Consider the following 25,226-nt stretch of genomic DNA (forward strand, 5'->3'; position numbering starts at 1 on the left):
TAGTCCTACTTTGTTCTTCTTGTAGATGTTTTTACTCCAAAAAGAGCACTGCAGTAATGTTACAGTAATCAGAGAGCAGTCTCCTGATGTTTGGAAATTTTTGTCATGACCACAGTTTCTGTGGCTTTTCTTTTTGTATTTTAAACATAATTTTATCATTCGAGGATGTCTTGTGGTATGATGGGATGCAGTAGATCAATGTTTATAGACCATTTGGATCTAAGTTTGGGTGTTCATCTGGCTCACGAAATCATACTGAGATACCTCAGTCAAGAACCTAGTAGTAAATGGGTGATGAGATGCACCCATATGGCAAGTTGGCCTGTGGATGTCCTTACTGGCCTGCTGGGTGAGCCTCTCCTCAGTGACAGACCAGAAAACCTCAGGTAACAGCAGTCCTAACTTGTGTTGTTCAAGCAGGCACAAAAGGTCAAATGGGAATGAATCTCAGCTGTTGTGGTTTAACCCCAGCCAGCAATTACCATGCAGCCTCTCACTTCCTCATCAGCAGGACTGGGGAGAGAATGGGGACAATAGAAGTGGGAAAACTCATGGGTTGAGATCGAGACACTAATAGAGAAAGCAAAAAGCCTTGCATGCAAGCAAAGTAAAACTAGGAATTAATTCAGTGCTTCCCATGGGCAGGGAGGTGTTCAGCCATTCCCAGGAGATCAAGGCCCCATCACATGTAGTGGTGACTTGGGAAGATGAACACCATCACTGAGAATGTCCCTCCCTTCCTCCTTCTTCCCCCCCAGCTTTATATAATGAGCATGATGTCCTATGGTCTGGAATACCCCTTTGGTCAGCTGGGGTCACCTTTCCTGGCTCTGTCTCCTCTCGATTTCCTGGGCATCCCCAGCCTCTTTGCCAGTGTGGAAGTGCACAAAGAAGAAAAGGCCTTGGCTCTGTGTAAGCCCTGCTCAGCAACAACAAAAACCTCTCTACATTATCAACACTGTGTTCAGCACAAACCCAAAACACAGCTGCATACCAGCCACTGTGAAGAAGATTAAGTCTACCCCAGCTGAAAACAGCACATCATCTTAAATATCTATTATTCAGTTGCCAGAAACAGTAAGGATGCTGATGTCCCTGGCCAGTGTCAGCTTTATTACTTCTGTGGTCTTCACAGCCTTTGCATAACAGAGGCGTGCCCAATGGCTTAAATGTTTCTCAGAACATTCTGCTGCTTTATCTGATTGTAACCAAGTAGGTAGATGTCTATGCTAGTGGGTGTTACTCTATGCAAGAGTCCAGTACATTTTCTGGAAATAGCCTAATAGCAGAACAGGTGTCAGAGCAGAGACTCAGTTCACTGACTTCTTCAGATTGTAACAGTGCATGAGCAATGACAGCCTAGTGTGATTGTGGTCAAATTACTCATTAATCCTGTTGTCCTGAAAGGTGGGTAGGGCTCCTCAGCTGGCACCTGAAGGGAAGAGTATAGTCTGGAAGGGTCCTGTAGCAATAAAGATGCTTGCTTTTCATTGTTACCTGTCCTTCTGTTGAATTCTTGTTCTACTGAAGGCAGGTATGTTTCAATAACATTAATAAATACTTGTTAGCATTACGTGTGCTCAGGCACATGAAACACTATACAGAAGGGTAGGTCTTAAAAATGCTGGGAACATAGGAAGGTAGTTTTCGTCTGACACTGTACATCTTGACTTCAGCATTCCCACTTTGATGATGGCAATTAAGAAGTTATTCAGGACTGCTTAAATTGATACCTGTAATGTCTTTCTTTATACTGCAGCATGCTTGTTTTAAACAAGGGTGTTAATTTGTTGCACTTACAAAGCCAGCTTTTCCTAGTTATTTTATTTCAGAGGAAAATAAATACCAATGCACTAGAAATCCGAAGAAATGTCTGGAGTAGCTTTTTTGTATGTGTTAGCATTGTTATCAGAGGTCTGACACTGGCCATTTGTAAGGCATTAATTCCTGATAAACAGTAAAAGGTGGGGTTTTGTTTTTCGTGGTATACTGAGTCTAAGCCTAACTGTTGTGGTATACTCAGTATATCAGGGTGATAAATTCACATAAAGTCAATAGATTCGCCACCTACGATCAGGGTAGGAGTGACTCAGATGACTCCTTACCTAGCTTCCAAAAATAGTGTCTGAATCATCTCAGATATTGAGAATATTAGAAGCAGAGTTAGCAAAGATTGACTATGCATCATATCTGTTAGTAAAAATCCTCCTGTCAATCATTTTGCAGCTACCATAACTTTTACTATACCCTTTCTATATTGACTAAGCACAGCATTAGGTGATTTTCCATGGCACAGCATACACTTTATTTTTCTGATAGCATTTGAATATTCTGTTTCTCATCCATCCTGTTCTTTCCAGATTGTAACACTAGGAGTTTTATTGGCAGCTGTTGGTCAGATGTTGCTCATTTAAGTCATGTACACACGGGCGTATGTTGCGTTTGGCATGTCTGAGGATAGGTGACTTATCACATGAGTTTGGAAGGATGTGATACGGGGCCAATGAGACTCCCATCCCACTGGGAACCACAATGAGAGATGAGTGAAATACCTGGGGACATGTTTGATGTCTCTTGGTTGACTCTGTGTACACATCTTCAAGTTGTCAACATCCAGGTTTTCTTCCTGAGCTGTTTTAAAGTACTGAGTTTAAAACTGAGGAAGACAGATGATTAGTACAGTGAAATAATCTAGTGCATGTTCATTCTGGATCTCTTGCTGATCATGATGCTCGCTCAACAAATGTATATTTCTCTGTAACATATTGCAGCCTTGCCCTTTATGATCTGAACTTGCTACCCCCAAATTTCAGTATCAGGATGTTCCATAGCTGACAATGTAGCCTCCAATAGCTCCAGAAAACATGCATGATCCAGACGGGAATAACACCACAAAGCTTGCTTATTTTGGCTGTAATTTGGTTTGCTTAGCTGGTTAAATAGCGATATTTATGATCCCATTCCCAAGTGGGGGTGCATTTAAAGATCCCTTGGTAATAATAGTTTAAAAATATAAGGCAAATTCTAATGAAGTCAGTAACCATGTTAAATTACAATAGCTGAGAGCCCAATTTAGTAGCTGCATATTTTTTTATCATAGGTTTAGGTTTTGAGCTAGGTTCCTGTTTGAAAATTTTCCCTGCAGTGTTGCAGATTTTATCTCTTTCCAGAAGAAACATCTCGAGTGCCTTCACTAACATGTTCACATAAGTAGGCCAGTCACAGGAGCTGGGTGTCACTTCACTGTTTTCAGTGATGAGCAGAAAAAATCACTCTTACATCTGGTGCTGGAGCTCTTGCTATCAGATCTACTTTTTAAAATTGTGTTTTGTTGTTGCAATGGAATATTTATATTAAAAGTTGTCAAAATACAAACATTAGGATAAATTCAGAGGTGAATGCAGAGGTATTATACTATTAACACCACTTAAAGATTTTATTTTCTCCCTTTGCTTCCCAAAGCACAAGTTTGCGATATCAAGATTATCTGAATGTTACTAAAGTAACCAAATAGTTAATTTATTTTTTTGTTTGCAACTTCTTTACATATTTACATATTTTTTACATTGCAACTTCTTCTCAATTGCAGCCAGGAATCTGAAGAGAAAAGAGTTTAGGATGAATTAGTTAGAAAGTTGAGGTGCCACAAGTAAGATGTAGGGGAAAAAAAGTAGGGAAGAGTCTAAACCAGAGGGATAGCATCACTACTGTAGTTCATGCTTCTGTGCCTTTTGTAAGTTACTGTTAGAGTTTCTGCAATTAGAATGTAGAAATAAGTCTAGAGCAATTGTGCAGATCCATGTGTGCCACCTCTGGGTTTCAGCTTTTACCTAAAACGTGTGGTGTTTCAGAGCACTATATTAAAAGAATATTGCATATGGCAGTGCATGCACATTCACCACAGTGAATGCCATCCCTGCTTTCCAGTGACAGTTTGTGCTTGGTAGATCTGCGTGCTAGTCCCTGTGCTTTCTGTGTGCTTAGTAACAGGGTGGATGAAAGATGCCCAAACAGCTGGGGGGCATGTAGTAATGCTGGATAACTATAGTAACTCAGAGACAAAATTAATCTGCTCTTTGTGATGCATCCAGTGGAAATACTGTTATCTAAATGAGCAGTTCAAGGTTTTCCTTGGCAAGTCTGTTGGTGTAATTGAATAGTGCTTACGCGTGAATTGTTGATAGTACCTAAGTAGAAAAGGCAAAGAGTGGTGAGGGAAACTCAAATGTTCCCTGAGGTGTAAAAGAAAAGGAATTTGGAGACTCAGATGAGGAACATTTCGAAACCCATCTTCTTTTTCTCTAACACTGGTTACAGGAAGGTAGTTTCCATCCATCCTAAGGGCTTGTTTGGGTAAGCATGGGCTATTTTTTGAGGGTTAAGAGGATTGAGGTGCTTGGAATTTGTTTTGTTACACATGGTTTTGATTAAATGAAAACATTTGGACTCGATTAAATTAGTTTATCTGGAGCTGTTCAAGGTTGTTCAAGTATTGAAAACAAATTAGATTATGTAATTACATGAACAAACTGTATTTATCAGTGGTTTCCTAGCTGCTTTGTTGATGATTTCATGCCCTGTACTAGTGTTTCCAACCCATAGCTGTGGCAGCTTTATTGGACTTCATCTTGCAAATGTTCTTTTTCTATGCATTGAGCTTTTCAGAGACTTCCTGTGGGGGCATCTTGATGCACCTCTCTGCTTACCTCATTTCTGTGATACCCACCGAGCTCTGCCAGACTGGGAAGTGTTAAGGCTTTTGAATGCCAGAGGAATCAAAGCTTGTTATTACCAGTTAAATGCCCAAGGATGGGAAGAATACTTAAAACGTTTGTATTTTATTACATCTGTCTCCACATTTCTAAAGGATGTGTGTTCATTTATAGTAAAAAATAATTAGGTTTGTTCAATCATATATTGGCTGTTCCTTAAGAAACTCTTGAGAGATTTAGTTTGCAGTAGACCCGAGTGAGGAATTTGTTGCCTTTCTCAAATCCATTAATACTTTCTTTGCTTTGTTTGTAAGATACCTGCATGTGAACTGAAATTTCTTCTAATCTTACACAGACCTATCTTCACATTTTTATCGAGGTCTGAGCCAGAGGGTTTCACTCCACAATGGATTTTATTTCTTTTATTTTTTCTTCTCATAGGAAATGTAACAGCCCAATGAGAATCAGGCTCCAGTGCACACTTTTTCTGAATGCCAGTTGAGAACTTAAGTGCAAACCCAGCATCTTCAAATGGTCTCTCCCAAAAAGCATGGATCTGTTTTTTGTCAGGAATGTCCCCTATGCCTCTGGCAGTATTCTACCATTCTGTTTAGGTTCTTCAGCCTCAATGACAAAACAAAGCAAAAAACTTACATGAGAGGTTGAGCTGTTTAAACATACCCTGGCTTTATGTCCTGTTTCTGTCTTAAGTGGTCATTTCCCCAGGGCTCCTTGGTCTTTGTTAAACAGAAGTTCCCAGAACCTTTGTCAAGGAAAAGCAGTGTTTCCTTCCTCTGCCTTTTTGAAGGCTTACGCTCGTCCAGCTCACTTTTCTCAAATGGTCTGTGTGTAATTCCAGTTCTGATGAAGTTGTGGGCCTGTGATTTCCAGCACCAGTGTCATAATCAAATGCAGCCTCTACTCTTGGCCATAAACTACCTGAGGAAATAATGCAACAAGAGTATAGGCTGCTTACACCTATTTAAAATAATCAGGAATTTTATTTCAATGTGGTGTGGGGTTTTTTCTTTATCTTTTATTTGTGTTTTGTTTTGAGGGGGTTTTTCTAAGTTCTCATAATATTTGCCATTTGAGATTGTCAAGTTTTCAGTTTAGCCTGGAGATTGCATCCTATTTGTTTTTACATGGCTGAGTTGAACTTACAGTTGTCTATTTCACAATTTAAAATTTTTATTACAGAACTTTATATTCTCAGAATAGATTTCATGTATTCTCACTTAAACTTCCTTCCTCATACATTAGGCCAGAGATGTAAATCAGTTGCCAGTTAACTGAGTGATTTGCACCACATGATAATATGTGAAGCTTGGAATTGTTATTTCCTGTTATGTTTAAATACTGAGGCATTAAAAATTCTTAATTATTTACCTCATACTAGACCTTTTAGTGTCATTTGTTTACACTTATTTGTACAAGTTATTTGTGTGGATGTCCAAAGCAAACAGTTATGAGAAGGAACATGAACTACTTCTTATCTATTGGCATCTTCCTTCCCAGTATTTTTAGCACAAACTTTTTGCTTGAAAACAAAGCTTTTCATGTGCCCATTCATTCATTACCTACCAGATTCCTGCAGGAGAGGAACACGTGAAAAGTGCCTGGTGGTGCAGATACGCACGCAACTTGGCCTTCTGCATGTCAATTGCTTTATAGGAACAGTAGCATAGAAAAAAATAATTTATTTTGGTGGAAATACTGGATATATTTATGTTGTTTAAAAGGTGGATTTTGCACATTACCTTGTTGCCTTAACCCTGGAGATAGGGGGAAGAAAATCTATAAGATAGATCTCTTGCACTCAAGGAATTCCACAGTAAAACTGTTTTTGTTTGCCTTTGTTTCACTGTGTTTCTTTCAAACACCAAACTGCTCCCCCCTTAATGCTATTTCACACTGTTTCCTTGTGTGATTTTACTTTGCAAGAAAACCACCTTAGTGTTCAGCCTTGCTCAGGCACATCTTTAAAAGCACTAAAATTCTTTCAATGTTTTCTGTATTACAGTGCAGCCACTTGTTTGTGGCTGCTCAGGAAGAAACGATACCAGAGAGAGAGACAGATGTTTGTCATGTTTTAGTTACTGCTGTGGTCAAACCCCCTTCATTTTGCTCTGAAGTAACAGCAGTTCTGTAAGGATGTCTTTTATACACTCAGATGAAGTCCCAACAAAGGTTAAGACCCAAAAAAAATAAGGCTTGTGCTGTCATGAGTAGCCTTCCAAGGTTGACTAGGACCACTAGCACAGTGCTACAGCTTGAAGTACTTTCAGTCAGTTTATATTAAATGAAAATATAAGATAAGACAAGAAAAATATTAAATATACTTTTGCAGAGCACAGTGAAAAAACAGTTCTGGCAGTTTGCATTGTGCGTGGACCTATCCGGCAATCAGGCTTTGGCATTCCAGACCCTGTCTGTGCAGTGTGAGGGTGCTCTGTGACGAGCTGGGCTGAGTGCTTTGTTTCTTGAGCGTGTTTCCTGGGCCAAGGGAATTACACAGCTGGGTTGGAACTCCTTGGGCTGCTGAGTGTCTTACTTTGTGCATCACACAACACATGGGTTCCTTTTCCAACACTGGCCTTCTATGGTATTCATAATAGTAATAGCCTGTGGTTGTCCAGAGGTCACAGCAATTTGGATAATGAGCTCTACGTTCTTAATTACCTTGCATTATCTACAGTTTGTCATTTTTATTGTAATTCATTACAGACCAAGCGATGCCAATCCAAGAAAATGCCATGATTATGTGAAGGTTTTTATTTTTTTAAGTCAGAATCTTATCCTAAATCTGACAAATGGATACTGAACACTACTTGTCAAATACTATTTGATTCCTGACAAAAACGACCTTTGTTTGTCTTGAACTGAAACTTACGGAATTTTTCCTGTTGTTTTAACATCATTTAGTTCCTGAAAATTCTGACAGCTCATTTACATTGTGAATGATTATAAAATCCTACATCTTTAGAAAGTGCTGAACCATGCCTATTACTGCATGTATCTCTGAATTGAGAAATATTTTTCATTTGATGTTGACATTTTTCATGTTTCATCTGATAATTTATATTGCTGTACATGTGCAAGCGCTACCTGGCACAGAAATAATTACCCTTGTCTTTATATTGGAGTTACAAGGTTTTAATGCTTTGGAGTTTGTCTATGAAATCATTTCAGTAGAATCTCTTGATATTTTTATCATCTTCATGGGTGGATACAAACTAGCTTCTTTTATCTGAGAAATAAATGTTGAGCAAAAATCTAGGTCCTCTGCAAGAAATAGTGTTCTAGAGAACAACCAAGGCTTAAAGTCAAAATGAAATATTTGTCCCCACTACTTTCTATTCTCTTGTGAGTTTTTTCCCTGTCTCCCAGGGAAGGGTAAGTGGTCCAAGATTTTCGGAAACAGGAGGCTGACAAATAACAGTATCTATACCGAAGTGTGAATAAGAGGTGGAGCCAGACACCATATTAATTAAGAGTCTTGCTTAATAGCATAATGAAATAAAATGCCTGGGATATCTAAGGGAAGAATGTGCTTACTGTGTTTGTCATGGAGAGAAGATGTGAACGAGGCAGAGGTCAGAGATCACAAGAAGGGAAATAAAAGTGGTTCTACCACAAGGTGGTTGAAAGTGCATGTCAGATGGATAGTCAGTCCTCGGATGTCCAAATGAAGGACGAAGCTCTCCAGCCCTATTCCCTTCCTCTTCAACTTGTGTGTGATATGTGGCCAGATAATACTGAAGTCATTAACAAAATTTTTATTTCTGTTTTCATTTCAGTTATTTGCCACCTTCCATGCATGAATGGAGGCCAGTGTAGTTCTAGAGATAAATGCCAGTGCCCCCCTAATTACACTGGTAAACTTTGTCAGATTCCCGTGCAGACTGCCGGTTCTCCAAAACTCTACCATCACCCGCAACAGGTGAACAAGGCTGTAGGATCTCAAGTTATCCACTCCACTCATACTTTACCACTGACAATGTCTGGACAGCAAGGTGTAAAAGGTAACTTCTTTCTTGATATTTTTAACTTGTTGATTTTAACAAACTATTTTGGGTATTCAACCAGTAATAATAGTGCTACATCTACATGTATCAAATATTGACACCACAACTTGAATGTCACCAGAATGTCTAGAACATATTTTGCTCAATATCTGAAATAATAAGAAATAACAGTGTTATTGAAAAGACTTTATAGGTAAATTTACTTTGCTTTATGGAGGAATTTAAGGCAGATTGCAGAGTCAAGGGATAATGCAGGGGGTTTCTTCCAGAAGTGTAGACCTGTTCAAAAAGATAACAGTTGTGGTTGAACAGATGCCATAAATTGCAGTATACCTAGACAGAGAGTTGCAAGTGATTCCATGGTTACTAGTGGAGGGAATAGACCATGCTTTTCAACATAAAAAAAAAAAAAAAATCTAATGTAAAACTAAAAATACAAGTCATGTTTATCTTACATGATTTGGTGGAGTCTTATAAGTTAATTTTGTGGTGAACTTTAAGTGTAGATAGGCCATGGTGTGATTCACTTAAATAGACTTCACTTAAGGAATTCACTTAAATTCCTTCCAGGTCAAATAACAATATCATTAAGAAAAAAAAATTTAAAAAGTAAAGTAGGGTTTTCCTACTGCCAATGCTGTGAAGAGGACAGAGGATAAGAAGAAAGGAAACCTGTAAAGTTAATCAAATTTTCCCAGTCAAAGAAAGTTTATTCAGCTTCAGATCTCTGTTTCCCCTAATACTTTTGTTGTGAGGTGAAAACTTCTGATGACTTTGAAGAGAAGTGTTGAATTTATTTCTTATGTGTCCTATGACTCTAGCTAGGGTTTTATCTGGGTGAGATCTTGTCTATATGGAGTGACCCCTGCCATTCAGATTCTCAACACACGACCTAATGTGAATTTTGTTTGCTTGTTTGAATTGCCAGATTGATTTTTGGTCAAGGGTAATTTTACAGTTATCTCTCCAAGGTTGGTATCTCTGAATAAAAAGAAAGTATATAGGGGAAGATGTGAGGAGGCTCAGTTTCTGGCAAAGAGTTTCTGAATAACTTTGCTAAAACAGGCCAAACGCTTTAGATATTTGCGATAAATATAATCTAAGGTAGTAATTCTGTATACAGAAAGGGACATAGCTGTGAAGGAACTGTTGACAGTATCCTGGAAATGCAATATTTTGTTAGTACTTTTGAGTATCTCTTCCATCTGAAGAAGAGGATATAATTACCTAAACATTTAGCAGAGCAGCAGTTTATTTCTGTGCCTGTGTAATTCCAGATGAAATAATTATAGACGATACAGTAGACCACCACCCCCAAATTTATAAGACACAGTTATTCTTCAGATTTAGAGTTCCTCTCTTAAAGTGCACAATAGGTTTCCCGTTGCTAAAGAGTCTGACCTCTTGAATATTTTTTTCCTGACCTTCAAATCCTCATAGGAATCATTAGCAGTCACAATGCCTTTTCTTCTCTTTCCATGTCCAAATGAGGATGTTGGATGTTGAGAGACAAGTATTTAATTTCTTTAAAGGAAAGAATAAAACAATTCATCCTGAAATGGCTGGCAGGAATAAAAAATGAGCACATCTTGGCAGTGATCCAAGACCTGGAGAGGATTGTGATAATAGTATTGCATGGGAAAATCCAGCCTAAATTTTACATTTTCAGCATCTGAACATCTCTGGATGGACTGAGACACTAAAGCAGAGCAATTCAGTGATTTCTTTTGAAAACTAAGATTTTTTTTAGATTTAGCAGCTAGAGAAACTAGTTGAAGGGGTCCCTCTTCATACATAAAAATGCTGGCGTGAGTTTTGTTCTTTTTACAGACAGACTATGCAGTCTTGTCTTGCGCTGCAAACCCAGTCCAACAGCCTGAGAAGGACCTTAACTGCTTCTGCTTGTAACACTGAATCTTTCTCCTGTGGATTTGACTTTAGCAGACCTCACGTAGCATACATTTTGGTTGTAGATTGTTCAGCTACAGGCAACATCTTGGCCCTGCAGCCATAACTTGCTGACTTTCTACCATTTTATTCCTGATGTTTCTGTCTGAGTATGAAATGCAGTCAGTGTAAAAATAAGTCTGTTTCTTTTAAGGAATTCCTATATGAGACCAGTTAATATTGATAATGTGCCTAGAGAAATGAAAATAATGTCAAAAACCAAAAACACTTTCTCCAAAATATTATAATTTTAAAGTAGCTCAAATAAATGAAATACGCCTCCTGAGCAGTGGAGCTGAAAATGCCTAATCAAGTTCCAAAGAATAGGTCAAACTCCGGGAGACAAAGAGACAATCCAGAAGACTCAACAATCCAGTGTGCATCATAGAGAAAGCTGTGTCAAAAGATACTTGTTGGTTCTTGTTGTTTGGAAGGGGTCTTACCTCTGATGGATTGTCTGGCCTCAAGTAGCTTGTGCACTACTCGCTGACAAGAGAGCCCAGCTAGACAAAGCAAATACTAACTTAGTTATGCAGCTTACAAACTGTACAGCTTGTTACACACCTCTCCTCCCTGCCCACCCCAATAATAATTTATGTCTTCAAAGGGCGTTTTGTGTTCCAGTGAAAAGTGGCTTAAGGGTCACAAGCAGTTCTGTGCAGATTGCATTGGCTGGAGGGTCTCAGTCTACATACCCAGACTTAAAGCTACAACCATATTTAAAAACGGAAGTGTCTGAATATCATTTCCTCCCTCTTTATCTGCCAAACCCTGAATTCAAAGTTCAACAAAGGGAGTGGTGATTTTAGATGGTTGAGATGCTGGCAACTCTTGCAGGGGCAAACTTAGGACTTGGCAGGTATATAAAGGTCAAGGGATGAAATCTGAAGCTTTTTCTGTGTTCCAGAGAAAGATGATGGATCTGAAAAAGAAAATTAAGCTTAATATATATCCAAAAATAACCCAGTAGAGTTTGAGTTCTGGATCTTTGAATGGGATTCTTATTACACAGTATGACCACAAATATTAATGTCATACCAGCCAATTTGGACATCCATGTTTATCTAGCAGTCTTTACAATCCTATAATGTTGTTCTTTCCTACATGAAGATTTTTCATTTTCTTGCTTTGTTAATGAGACTCTATGTGTTCTTTAAGCCTTCCCTCTAACCCCCAAATTTGGGCCTCATTTATATTTCAGTCACTTTAAGGCACTCTGTAAAAATTCTATGTACGAAAAAGAAATGTTTTAGAGGTGCCTAAGATATCTTTTTCACATATTTTATTACCAATTTCTCTTATGTGTTTTTCCTTCAATTATTTTAGTGAAGTTCCCTCCTAACATAGTGAATATCCATGTGAAACATCCCCCTGAAGCCTCAGTTCAGATCCATCAAGTGTCGAGAATTGACAGCACAGCAACAGGACAAAAAGCGAAAGTACCTCAGCCAGTACATCCACAGGTCTCTTACCAAGGTCTTCCGTATCAGAAGACCCAGAAGGGACATACAACTTACACAAATCAACAACCCATTCCTCATATGTTTCCTGTTTCAGTTAAAACTCAGCTTGGGCGCTGCTTTCAGGAGACTGTTGGGACACAGGTAAGAAATGTTTGCTAAGGCTTGTGAGACAGGTAGCTTTAAAAAAAAATTTAAAATCCAACAATTGCAGGGAAAGGACATATTCGACATTCTTTTCTGCAAAAAAATTATTTTGAGAATATAAAATTTTTATAAAATAACATTTTTCTGAACCTCTTTGTCCTTCAAGCTAATGTCTTTATTTTCTATGGACCTGGGTACCTGAAATTTTGATTTCAATTAATTTATCCATAGCTTTTTTTTTCTCATGGAAATTCCTATGCCACAGCTTTGTGTTATACAGTACTTTAGGCTAATGTTTTGAATCTGTTGTAATGTGACCACTGAATGGGATAGAAAAATCATGAAAGCCAACTGAGTGTTGGCTAGAAACCTTAGTTCAGTTAAAAATAGTATGTTCACATCATGTTTTACATATGATTATTCAGAATTATGTATCTTCTTTCAATCCTCAAAGCATTTTAATAGCAACACATTTTTATATTTGCATATACCCAGACTTGATAAGGATATGTGAAAAGATTGTTAAGAAGTCAGTAAAACCCTGTTATTTATTGCTTATTACCCTTCTGAAATTTGACTTTTCAGATCAAATGTCTTTAAGGTGAATGCATGTCTCAGACTGAAATACTGTGTGAGGTTTCAGGAGAAATCACTCGTTTTGGGATGTGATGTTAGAGAATAAGTATGTTGTTTTTCAGGCTAAAAAATACTTAATGACTCTATCACTGAAGATTTGAATTTCAAGTTTATCACAAAGGCTGCTTTGCTTCTGGTCCTTCCAGTAATACGTGCTCAAAGTTAGCCAGTTTTCAAGCATCAAAAATTGTATATATTTCCAGTATATTTCACAAATGCTTGTTAGATGTTGGCAGCAAAATTATCCAAAGATGTCTCCAGCACAGAGCATGGTCTGCCTTCCACTCAAAGGGACATCACCCATCATTCCTGAGATGCAGGACTGGAGAAAAATTCCCTTTGCAAGTGTTTCTTCTGGCCATTTCTTCCAGCTGTCAGTGATTTTTTAAAGGCTCTGTGTGCAACCCCTGCCTTCCCCCCCCATAGTTGTCAGATCCTAAGGTACTGAACTCCTCCTGTCATGGGCAGAATGTTGAACTTGAAATCAAAGTGCCTTAGTCTCAGTCACCTGCCATCTCTAAGGAATTGACATGAGGATGCTAAAAGTAATTCATTCTGAAAAATGTAAGGGAAGAAGTTAATTTAAATGTCATCACACGCCAAGAGAAGACCAGGGTTAAGTTTCAATGTGGAACATTAGAGGCTAGGATTCACAAATTGTTGAATGGTTGATTTGGGATCTACAGTCTAATTTACACTGGTGAGTTCTTCGTGCTTGTCTGTGTCAAGAATAGTAAAACCTTCAATGCTTTTTTCAACAAGTGTTGAAGCACATGGTCAAATGAAAGGTCATGGATTTTACATGAAAAAATTAAGCGGGGCCTGTGCCAAACAACCATTTCTCTCTATTTCCTAAAAATGAGTAATATAAAAAGCATTGCATCATAATGTGCAATCCTAAAAATCTGGAAATAAGTGTGATAATAATAGTTGTTTATTATTTTTTTGTATTTCTCTTTGTACTCATATATAAAGGAATACAAAATTAATTCCTTGGTCTTAGACCTCTCAGTGAGTGCTCTTTTATCTCCTACCTCTCATGCTTAATCAGTTTCCTGTGTGTTCTTTCTGCCACATTCATGAGTGAGGTATTTTGAAAGACATACTGAGACTTTGTGTCCTATGCATGCCCCTCACATTACAATGATTTTAAAACTAAAGGTTACTCATTGCTCTCTGGAAGACAGTAATGTGCTGCTTTTAAAGGGGGAGAAAAGGGAACATAAGCTTGCATTACCCTCATGTCTGACTTGGAATCCTACTAAATGCTTAATCACCAATTTTTATAACTTTTTTTTTCAGTATTGCCCTGGAAAAATGTGTCTTTGCAGTGCTCTCAAGAAAGGGTAGTGCCTCCTAGTTCAGAATAGTGTGTGTTCTCAGTTTTTACAGATTTCATTGATCAGTGTCAATCCTGAAGAAGAGCATAGTAAGGTTTTCAGAGGCCTTCTGTTAATTGTTCAATTTAATTGGAGTTGTAGAAGGGCATTTTGTAGAGCATTCTTTTAAGGCCTTGCCATAAATATAGATCTAAGTGACTCATTCACCTTTCAAATTTGAATCTGAAATGTTATTTTTTTTCCTGCAGTCAGTCAATGCATATTCTTTCTTTTTATGGTAAATATGCCTTAAACTGCGAAAGACAGCTTTTTTTTTAAACTGCTTAATAGATCTATTCTAAAAGAATTAGCGTTTCAGTTTCTTTCATATTTGCTTTGCTATATCTGGGGATTCTCTTTATTTGTTCAGATGAGATACTAAAATGAGCTTTCCCGATTAGTAGCAATGTGTAGCTATTAGTAGCAAGTCCTTTCTGGAATTGAATGCTGTATAATTTTGATATCCATACTTTGTTAAACAATCATCAGTGTTTATACATTTTTTGCAGGGTGGACTGTGTATTTGGCTTCAGAAATGTTTTATTAAATATCCTGGGATCCTGAGATGACTTTACTGTCTGTAGAGCAGATTGGTGGAAGGATTTGTGTGTGGCCTCTTGTAGACAAGTCAACTAAGTTAATAAGGCTTTGCTGAACGTACTTTTGGTCCACGCTAAAATTAGCGGACAGGATTAAAACAGTATCAGACTCTCTTTTGTGGTTTTGTGTGCATGTGTAACCTCTACCATTCTATGTTTCTCTCCATCCCTTGTTCTCTTCTTCTTCTTCCTTGAATTTCAACTGCTCTTCAATTACAGGTCTTTTGATTTTAGTGCTTTGAGGTTTTTTTCATACTCTTCTGTGGAATATTTTTCATCTCCCAGCACATTCTTCCTTGCCTCACCTTAGTTAAATTCCCTTAATGTATCTCATTCAAAAACAGTAGGATACTCAAATTCCAGGGCAGAGAGAGTGCGTTTTCTGCAGTGAACTTCCAAGCGAGTGCATACTGTTTCAGTTAGCAACTGGAGCCACCTTGAACTGAAGCTCAAAGGACATTGTGGCACTGATAGTTGAAGAACCTGGTCATATTGTCAGGCGTACAATCACTTTTCATTAATGACATATGAATTCTTTCAGACCACCTCTTCTCTTAGGTGCCTATAGTAACATAAGTGGCTGTAACCACAGGCAGCAACTGTGAGGACAGGCTAGTAAAAGGTGTATGAAAATATGTCAGTCCACCAGCTCAGGACAGGGGGAGTGAGAGGGGCAAGAGGAATGAATTTTCGTAGTTTAATAAGAATAGATAAATGAAGGCATACATTTTCATAAATACATTTACACATGTATGTATATGTTGCTTAACTGTGGTTGTTTTCTGAAGTGTCCTCAGCACTGTGAAGTGGAAAGATAACTACAAGAGTAGTATTACTGTTTGAATTTTTAAATAGTATTATAGGGAGCAAATAGTGTTTTGGATGGCTCTGTTTTGTTCTCAAGTCAATTCACTTTTCCTGGCTGCCTCTCTTTTCTCTGAGTGGAACGCTTAGCAATTATTTCTCCTCTGGGAGATGTTAATGGTGGTTGCTCCAGGACAGCTTATCACGTTACATGATAGCTCACTATGATACGTCCCATGCAAAAGATGTGGTTCATCATACTCCTTCCTAGTACCACAAGGATTTTTGCAGAGTATGTCATAAACCAAACAGTTAACCTGCAGGCCAGAAACTTGCTATTGACATAAAGATATAGGAAACAAACCTTTACCTAAACTTGCAGATTGCTATATAGAAAATTACATGGAGGAAATAGAGACTTGAAGTTGGGAAATAGACATAATGGAAGCAGTAGGATAAAATTCCAATTAAGATGCAGAACAGTAAATTTCTGGAGACTACTCTGTGTTACGATGCCTTCAAAATCTGGAGACTGGGCATAGTGTCCTGCAAAATATTTTACAGCCATGTCGTCCTTTATTTCTGAAATCCAAGGAGTTGGTCATCTTAGACCACTGATTCACTAAGTCCTAGTCAAAAAGCAAGCAAATAAGGAAGATTTTGTTTCTCTTCTTTAATTCCTCCTCTTCAGATGATTTTCATTTTAATTCTAATAAAAATGCCTTTATTATGACACAGAATATCTTGTTATTTCCCAAAATACTTTACAGCGTCACTGGTGTACCTAGTAAAGATTATGTTGGTATTCTTGAGTCCTGTTGATCTTGCATATAATTTCTTTGCATTTAAATCAAGAAAAGAATGCACTTATCTACTGTCTGTCAAAATTCATATAAAGGTAATTAAGCACTACTTTTTGCACCCCTCAGGATCACTTTGAAGTGTTTACTAAGTATATTCAAGTGTTTTCCTATGGTTACTGCATTGCAGTATTATCGCTTGAAAAAGTGGGGTTTTTTTTCCCAAAATTGTTTGGATCTCTTCTTCCCTTCAATGTAAAAATTGTGGTATTTTTTGCAAAACAGTAAGAAATTGGAGAAGCTGATATTTCAAAAAATTCATCTAAATCATGCTCTTTCTGTCTAGATTCACATGTAATGCTGTTCTCTTCAGCAGCTATTTTTGGGTGCTAGATTTACCGAAGGAGACTTCTAGTGATCTCAGCATCTGTAGTTTAAAAACAAAAAAGAGTTGTTATTCTGTAGAGAGATACTGAAGTTGCTTAGCTTAATGAAGGGAACACATCGCAAAATGTCCAGAAGAGAAGCTGGCTATGAAGTCCTGTCTGCCTATGTTTGTTCATTCCTCCTCATGTAACTGCTGAGAGGATCATCTCTGAAATGGTCACTGCAAGAATTTTAGAAATACTGTCTTCTGATCCCCCCATTTTCTTGTGGTATTTTAAATTCAAGTCAGTACCAGGTTGCCATATTGGGTATACATTCTGTTCCTCACTTGTCAGTGGTTTGCTACATGATGCTTTGTGCTTCCCTTGCAAAATGCTTAAAAAGGTGTGGCACAAAAGATCCGTACTTGTTACAGCTCTGTTCAAAAGGATGCCTGAATTGGAGCTGTTTTGGTATTGTGAAGTGAAATTTGGTGGATTATAATGATACTTTGGAAAATCATATTGAAGAAAATCACAATATTACATCTATAGCAAACAATAGAAGCATATTTTGATAGATGAATGGTTTTAATTGAGCGAAATAACATTAATGGTGAACACTAGGAAAGATTTTTGAAAATTATAAGGGTTGTCCATATTTCAGTGCAATCAAAACTCTCACATATGTGTTCAAATGTGTTTCAAATGCCGCTTAGTATGTCTGATCAACAGATATTAGTTAATCAATGTCTTGAGCGGGATACATTTGGAGATAGTTTATTTAATACTTTGTTTCAGTAATGTCTTTTACAGGAAACACTTGCTTTGGTTTGAGCAACACACTGTCAAACAAACTGCTGTCAAACTTACTAGAATACAAAATAAAGCCAAGTGATAGGTGGCAGCTGGAAAAGGTCAGAAATTATCAACATCATATCATGGTCAAGATTCTAACTGCAAATCATTAAGCATTTACTTCATTCAGACAAGTGCACACACTGATCAGCTACTTAACTTTGAGAATATACATAAAGTTTTTAGAAACTACTTAGATAATTGGTGAGTTTTTCATGATGGGAAATATTAAACAAATGCATCAAAGTTTTTGAGTTAGAAATCAGAACAGCAAAATGTGTTGATTGCCCTTAATGCCTAACCTAACATATTGATACTACGGTACGCAATATGATCATAGTGTGTGTAGTGTGGAGGTGATGACAGTAGTAACATGCCTGTTGAAGTTATTCATTCAACTGTATAAGCATCCCTGTTGAACTTCATATTTAAGAAAACATTTCCTGTGGAGGTAAATTTCAGGTATTTTCTTTTTTTTTGACAGCTGTATGAAATGAACTTTCATATTTATCTTCTTTAGGCAGGAGAAATGATACAATTTTGTGCTTCATCTGGTACTTTTTCTCTTAGAGCACTTTTAAAACCTCTTTTCTTTAGAATAGTCTTAAAAATACCATCTCATAAAATAAAATAACTGTCTGGAATTCCTTGAAGCTCATGGTTTGGCTTCTGAAGTTCTTAAACAAATAGACTGTCAGAAATTGGTGTGGATTCATTTCCAGGATTAATGCTTCATTCGCAATAGTTTCTTTGCAAGATCAATACTCTGAAATATCAGAAGATTAAAAATGTATCAGATACCAAAAACACCAAACATTGTTTTAATTACTCAAATAGAAGAAAGCTGGATAATTTTTACTTGCTTATGAAGAATGTTCTGCTTAAGCCAAAACAAATTCTTTACCAGTTCTTCTAGAAAGTCTGGAAGTATTTAAGTTTCTCTCTTCTGCTTATGAGACAATGCCTGTTAGTGAGCCGGTGCTACATGGGATAACACTCTTCATTTGTAACAACCTGTCATTCAGCTGGTCAGTGAGCTAATTAAGTATGTCTGTTAATTGTTTCTGTAATACAGTTTATTAAGTTTGAGGTTTCTTGCTCGGTTTGTCGTGCCTATAGGAAAAAAAAGAAGCAACAATCCAAGGTCTGTGCCTGTTGAATGGTTTACAGAAAGTTAAACAGTGTATCCATTCACTTCTGCTATTGTGGTATGTGAAATGCAGTCTTTTGAGCTGAATCCCAGAGTCATTAGCTATTAGCTCAGGCAAAGCACCTATCAATTTCAATCATAGTTAATCATGTGATGCTCCTTTATTTATGCCTGTACTGTGGTTTTAGCTAACAGCTTGTGACAGGGATTTGTAGATGGGTCATGCAGGAGTGGGAGTCCCAGGAAACCTTGTGGTCCCTTGGTCAGAATCCTCTGCAGCTGCCCTGAGAGTAATTGCTCCCTACTGCACTTTATAGGGAGCGGAATAAATTCCCCCTACTGTCTTAGCAGATGAATTTCAAGGATATAATCCTTCCTTTTCCTTGGCATTGGAAAACACATGAAGCGCTAGTGGCAATACACAGTTTAGCAGTCCAGGACTGTGGAGATGGGGCAGAGGCTTGAGTCTGGACAAAGTAACAAAGAGGTGATGTGGCTTGGGGTGGCTTTTGTGCACCAGCACAGGGTCAGCCAGAATTTCAGTCTTCCAGTGGGAATATTCAGTGCTTCCTTCAGTTATATAAAATATTGGCATAGGAGCCCAGGCACGCATGGGGAAAAATATGTGGATTCGAAACAATACTTTCAGTGTCTCTGAGTGCTTTACCCAGGAAGGACTTTGTTTTATAGCAGTACCATGTGTGCATCATACTGTTGCTACTGCTGAGCCTCTTTCAGCACAGTTGAGCTCTTTTATACCAAACCTTCATGACTTCTTTGCCTTCTGAACCAGTAAGACTTATTTCCATATTGTAAGCTCATGACAGAGATATCATTCATGAAAATCTGTACTCTTTTCCAGAAGCCCTCAGGAATACAGACTAGATTAGTTAAAAATATGTGCAGATGATGGATAGGAAAGTGTAAACCTAAGCTTAGGGAATGGCATTATCTTCATGCACAGTCAAGCATGCCTGTGTTTAGCTTTCCTGTTTATTTTAGGCTCATGTGTGTATGTGTTAGAGTTGTGTTGAATGGTGAAACAAACTAAAAAATAGTTATGAATTCCTCCAAGTGACTTTTCCAGTCACTTGTGACTCAGAGGCTGAAAAAAACTATCTGAAGTTCAACTAATGAGTTCTTCTTGGTAGTAAGATGTGGGTAAGACTTTTGAAGTGGAGAGGAATTACCTACCTGTAGAAATAGAGCTTCAGTTCATCGATGCTTAAGGTTGCAGAAAGGAGGGAGCATCTTAAGAAAATGTAGCTGGCTAGGGAACAGTTTGTGCAGTGCCATGAATGTTTAGAGTATCTGAAGCACTGCTAGATGTACCAGAGAAATCAGGGTTTAGTAGCCACAGAAGAACTCTGTTTCTGCTTGAATTAGGACTTTGCAGAGCAGTCATGTTTTGTGATGAATAGCTCCAAAATTACACAGATCTTCAGGCAATAGGAGCCCCATGTGGGAGTTGCTTTTTCTTGTTGCCCAGTTTCTACAATGATCTGGATGTTAACCAAATTATCATCAATTCTTCAAGCTTTAATTCGCCATAGAGGCAGAGGGAACAGCAGCTTTAATCATTGCCAGTTTTTACTGACGGGACTGCAAACCACAGTTGCCAGATGACTCAGATTTTGGCATCCTTATTTTTGCTCATGGTTTTTATATGGAAATTTGAAAAAGTTATGACCACAGAGATCATGATTTTCAGTAGAGTGCAAATGCTGTAGCACCACACCTAAACTATAAGCAGGCTTTAGTCCATCTTCCTCCTTCTTGCCTCCTTGCTTTTTTGCTTTCTTGTTTTTTAGCTTGTTACTATTAAATGACACCTTTTCTATTTTGGGGAAAAAGGAAAAAAAAAAAGGGGGCCAGTTCATGATGGCATGTTGGCTCTCATGTTAGTGGAATCTTGCCTTGACACACGCGAGCTCCTGGGATGTGGCCTTGAGGTTTTGACCTTGAAGAGAAACAGTGGGTGTTAGGTAATATGCCTCACTGCCCAAATGCTCCATTTCTGAGATCATAAGGGGAGGTGCAACATCAGCTTTGATTCCTCCCATTTCTCTTCAGAGAGTGGAGAGTTGTAAAACCAAGGTACAGTGGGGGGAGAAGAGTTGAGTGCAAAATGCAGCAGCTGACTCTTGATAACAGCCACAGTATACGACTTTAGTGAGTGGCTTCTCTGTCTTTGAAGAAGCTCTAGGAAAGAGGTTAAGCATCTGTGACTATAAAGCAAAACTTGGTAGCTGTGGTTATAAAGTCAAATGGTCCTTCCTGGAGCATGCCTGCCTGGGATGCAGGTTGAGAAAACCAGCATTGTATAAAGGTGTAACATGAACTCTAAGGTTTTAGAGTAGCCACATGGAGGAGGCATTATGAGTACTCTCCAGTTGGAAGATTTTTTTAGCTTCTGGGAACTGCAGCACAATCTATGTATTCTCTAGCTAGGGGCAGTTGAAAGAGCTTATTTTGGTTTTGAAAACAGCTGAGCTGCTATAGCAGAATTAAATGTCCATTTATGCATCTTGATGGTATCTCTGAAGTATCAGGCTGGGAGTTGCTTAAGGAAGCACAACTCAGCGGACTCTGATCAGGAATGGTCAGCCTTGTGCTAATCCTACCAGTGCCTAAGCCAGGGGAGTGCAAGACAGCTGAAAGACATGCATTCACCTAGGGTAAGCCTGGGTCTGTATCTAAAAGGTGGGACTTGCTGAGATACCTCAGTGTTTTAACACAGCCAAATACCATCCAGGCAAGGACCATTTCTCATCTCTTGCAACATAGGAAAATTTGTCACCAGGCCCACTCCAGACAGTAATGTGGAAGTAGATTCCTAAAGTTGCACAATAATGGAGCAGTCTGTTTGAACCTGTTTGGCCACTCTGTTCTTTTTGCTGTTCATGTGTCACACCAAACTGAGGCTCAAAGCACAGGGGGTGCTAACCTGTATATGGGTGGTGTGTGGAGGCACATTATAGCCATGCCAAGTTGCCCTGGTGCTAGAAACTTGGATATATGTCGCTGGCTGTCACCAATCTGGAGGATGCTTCGGACTTCCCACACATCCCTTGACATAGATCTAAGCTTCAGGTGCTGCAAGTGCTGAGCTGTTGCAGGTTGCACATTACAGTCTGGTGTTTAAATAGTGAACTGCTGCTGCTGCTTTTAATTTGTTGAGATACTTCAGGAGGTGTCTGGGGAGTATCTGTGAAAAAGGGACAGAGAAAATGTCTGGGATCATGCTTTGCTGGCCCTCCCTGTGCAGAGGGGACCCTCTGATGAGTCAGAACCCTTGTGGGGTAGCTTGCTATCCTGTTAGTAGTCACACTGTAAAGCTACACAGGGTAACTCTGCTTTAGAAGTATCATTGGCTCATGTGTCACAGTATGATTAAGAGCACATTGGAAAAATTTTGGGAAAGTTGGAGGAAGCTGTCAGTGCCTGTGCATTCAGCATGCAGTTGCACTGCGGAGTGACTGGGTTATCAGCTAAGTGAAAGCAACCACAGGGCCGCAGCCTGTGGCATAGGATGAGCCAGCTGTCTTGAGCTGAAAGCTATGTGGCAGTGAACATTTGGGTCAGAGGTTTATACTCTGTCAGAACACAGAGTTAGATTAGGGGAAGTCTATTCACGCCATACTGAGGATTCACACTTCAGCACATTTGAATTGTTTGCTGCAGTACCTATTTATATCACATTTGCTTTGGAAGTCTTACTGAGTACAGCTGTTGTGAACTTCTCCTGTGCTTTGTACATTCCACTTGATACTTAACTGGCAGGTTTAGATGTTTGGGGTTTTTTTTAGTGTCTGCATCTCAAATACATTTAAGCTTTCTTTACCATGTAAAATGGAAGAAAATTGCAAAAGTCAAGAATATAACTAGTATGTTGTAAGCTTCCAAATATTGCTATTCATATTATTATATTGCACAGTAAGTATGTTATTGATTGGGGGGAAATGAAAATTGACCTCAGAAATTATAAGGTGTTTGAGATAATTCATATAGCTTTTGAAAAAGTGAACAAGCATGTTTTTATGATGAAAAAGATAGGTGCCAATGGTGAGTTACTACCTTAGAAATATACTCACTCATTCCTATGACAAACTGTTTTCTTCTGGCTTTTTCTACTTCTTTTCAATTAAACATGGGGGAAGATAATACTGTCACTTAATTTACTCATGCCTGTCTAGAGAGCCTCAGCAATGTGTGGGTACCATTTAAGTTCAGTTAAGAGTTCCATTGAATCTTCAGTGTCTCAGCAAGGGGTTGATCTAAAACGACTGAAAAAGAAGGCTATACTGGAAGTGAGTGTTGTACAATATCACTAACCAGAGTATTTTTTACCTGACTATTTCAGTGTGGCAAAGCACTTCCTGGTCTTTCCAAGCAAGAAGACTGCTGTGGAACCGTGGGTACTTCCTGGGGTTTTAACAAATGCCAGAAATGTCCCAAGAAGCCATGTAAGTGCTATTTTATTGTTATTCTCGTGGCTTTTTCCCCTCAAGTAGTGTTTTCCCTTTTCTCAGAGGGGAAAAAAAGCAAAAAACCAAAGGAACCTAGCAGAACAAATGTGCTATGATTTGATTAGGGATAGGTTGTAGAAACTGGAATTCCCCCACATGCCAGCAGAGTTACAATATGCAGGCACTTGGTGCAGCCAGCAAAGTTGACGTCGCTGGGTTTTTTCCCCTGCTTCTTCCTCCTTTGAGTCAGTGATGGACTGTTGCATTTACTCAGTGCAGGAAGAGTAATCACATTGAATCATCTTGCCTTTTCCAGTTGGACTTACTTTTTTTTTAAGTTTGCACAGAAATCTTAAATTATAGAGGCGCCAGTTTCTGCTTGGAGAGAATGCAATGACCTCTCGGGACTGCAGATGAAATTTCAAGTTTGGAGCCAAGGTCTTCCAGGCTCTAAACTGTCAGTTGGTTTTTTTTCCTCTGCTTTTGAAATATCTCCCCCAATGATTAAACAACAACAAAGACTTTCTTCACCATTTTATTATGATTTGACATCATATTATAATGAGAAAGGAATTTTGAATTATTTGCATGATCGGTGAGGATGATCTCTTAAACTTTTTGTGAATGACATTATTGTTGCACAGGAATAGTAATACTTCTGTGTCATGTCGTATTTTCGGCATTAAATGAAAGATGGGAAAAGATAATGTAATCTCTGTTTTGCAGATGGAGTGGACCGGCATTTACTGGGCCAAAAATAGGTCATTAAATTGCAGCCATTCTTACCTAGTTCTTCTAGGACCCTGTTATTCAGACAGCAGTGCTGGAAACATGTTCAGTGTTTGATTTTTTGGAAACATGCATTTCTCTGCTAGTCTTAATGTGGATGTAAATACAATTCCAGCAGAAAATCTGCTATTACTCCTATTTCTCGACTTCTCCTTCCATAGGAGACTGATATAAATTTATGCTGACTCAGTGTGATTTGCTAGTTTCTGAAACAATTTGTGCATTGGAGTATGTTTATCTTCTGATGTGCTTTAGAAGGAGAGCCTCCTTGGGTGTTCAAAGGTCATAGTTAATAAGACTCAGGTATCTGTTTTATTCCTGTAGCATGTAAATACAATTTCTAAAAGGAGCATACGTTCCAACCATATGAAATCTAACAAAGGCAAGTGCCAGATTCTGCATCTGGCCCTGGCCAGCCCAGGATGTATGCACAGACGGGGGAGTGAGAGGCTGGAGAGCGATGCCAGTCAGAAGGCTGACCATGAGCCAGCAGTGCCCTGGCAGCCAGGAGGGCCAACCCTGTCCTGGGGTGCATCAGGCACAGCATTGCCAGCCAGGCAAGGGAGGGGATTGTCCTGCTCTGCTCTGCACTGGGGCAGCCTCACCTCAAGTGCTGGCGGCAGCTTTGTGCGACACAAAGTAAGAAATATAAAGCTCTTAGAGAGTGTCCAAAGGAGGGCAATGAGGATGGTGAAGGGCCTGGAGGGGAAGCTGTATGAGGAGCAGCTGAGGGCACTTGGTTTGCTCATCCTGGAGAAGAGGAGATCTCATTGAGGTGAGATCTCCTTGCAGTTACAACTTCCTCATAAGGGGAAGAGGAGGGGCAGGCGCTGATCTCTTCTCTCTGTGGTGACCAGTGACAGGACCTGAGGGAATGGCCTGAAGTTGTGTCAGGGAGATTTAGGCTGGATATTAGGAAGAGGTTCTTCACCCAGGGTGAAGATGGATGGCTGGGCACCGGAACAGGCTCCCCAGGGAGGTGGTCACAGCACCAGCCTGACAGAGTTCAGGAAGTGTTCGGACAATGCAGTTGAATTACAACTGAAAGTCTAGTTCATCAGAAGCATATTGACAAGTGAAGTG

The 25,226-nt window shown here is 38.8% G+C and overlaps 1 protein-coding gene across 1 annotated transcript in view; it reads left to right on the forward strand.

The window, feature by feature from the left end:
- Positions 1-25,226, forward strand: part of LTBP1 (latent transforming growth factor beta binding protein 1) — a gene marked incomplete at both ends in the record, with an annotated part of 190,569 nt that overhangs the window by 76,902 nt on the left and 88,441 nt on the right. The window contains 3 exons of the mRNA XM_082299245.1: positions 8,513-8,737; positions 12,014-12,291; positions 23,249-23,351. Coding sequence (XP_082155371.1) covers positions 8,513-8,737; positions 12,014-12,291; positions 23,249-23,351 — 606 coding nt within the window. The remainder of the gene's footprint in view (positions 1-8,512; positions 8,738-12,013; positions 12,292-23,248; positions 23,352-25,226) is intronic.

The sequence above is a fragment of the Coloeus monedula genome (assembly GCF_965178545.1).
Source record: "Coloeus monedula genome assembly, chromosome: 2".
Lineage (NCBI taxonomy): Eukaryota > Metazoa > Chordata > Aves > Passeriformes > Corvidae > Coloeus > Coloeus monedula.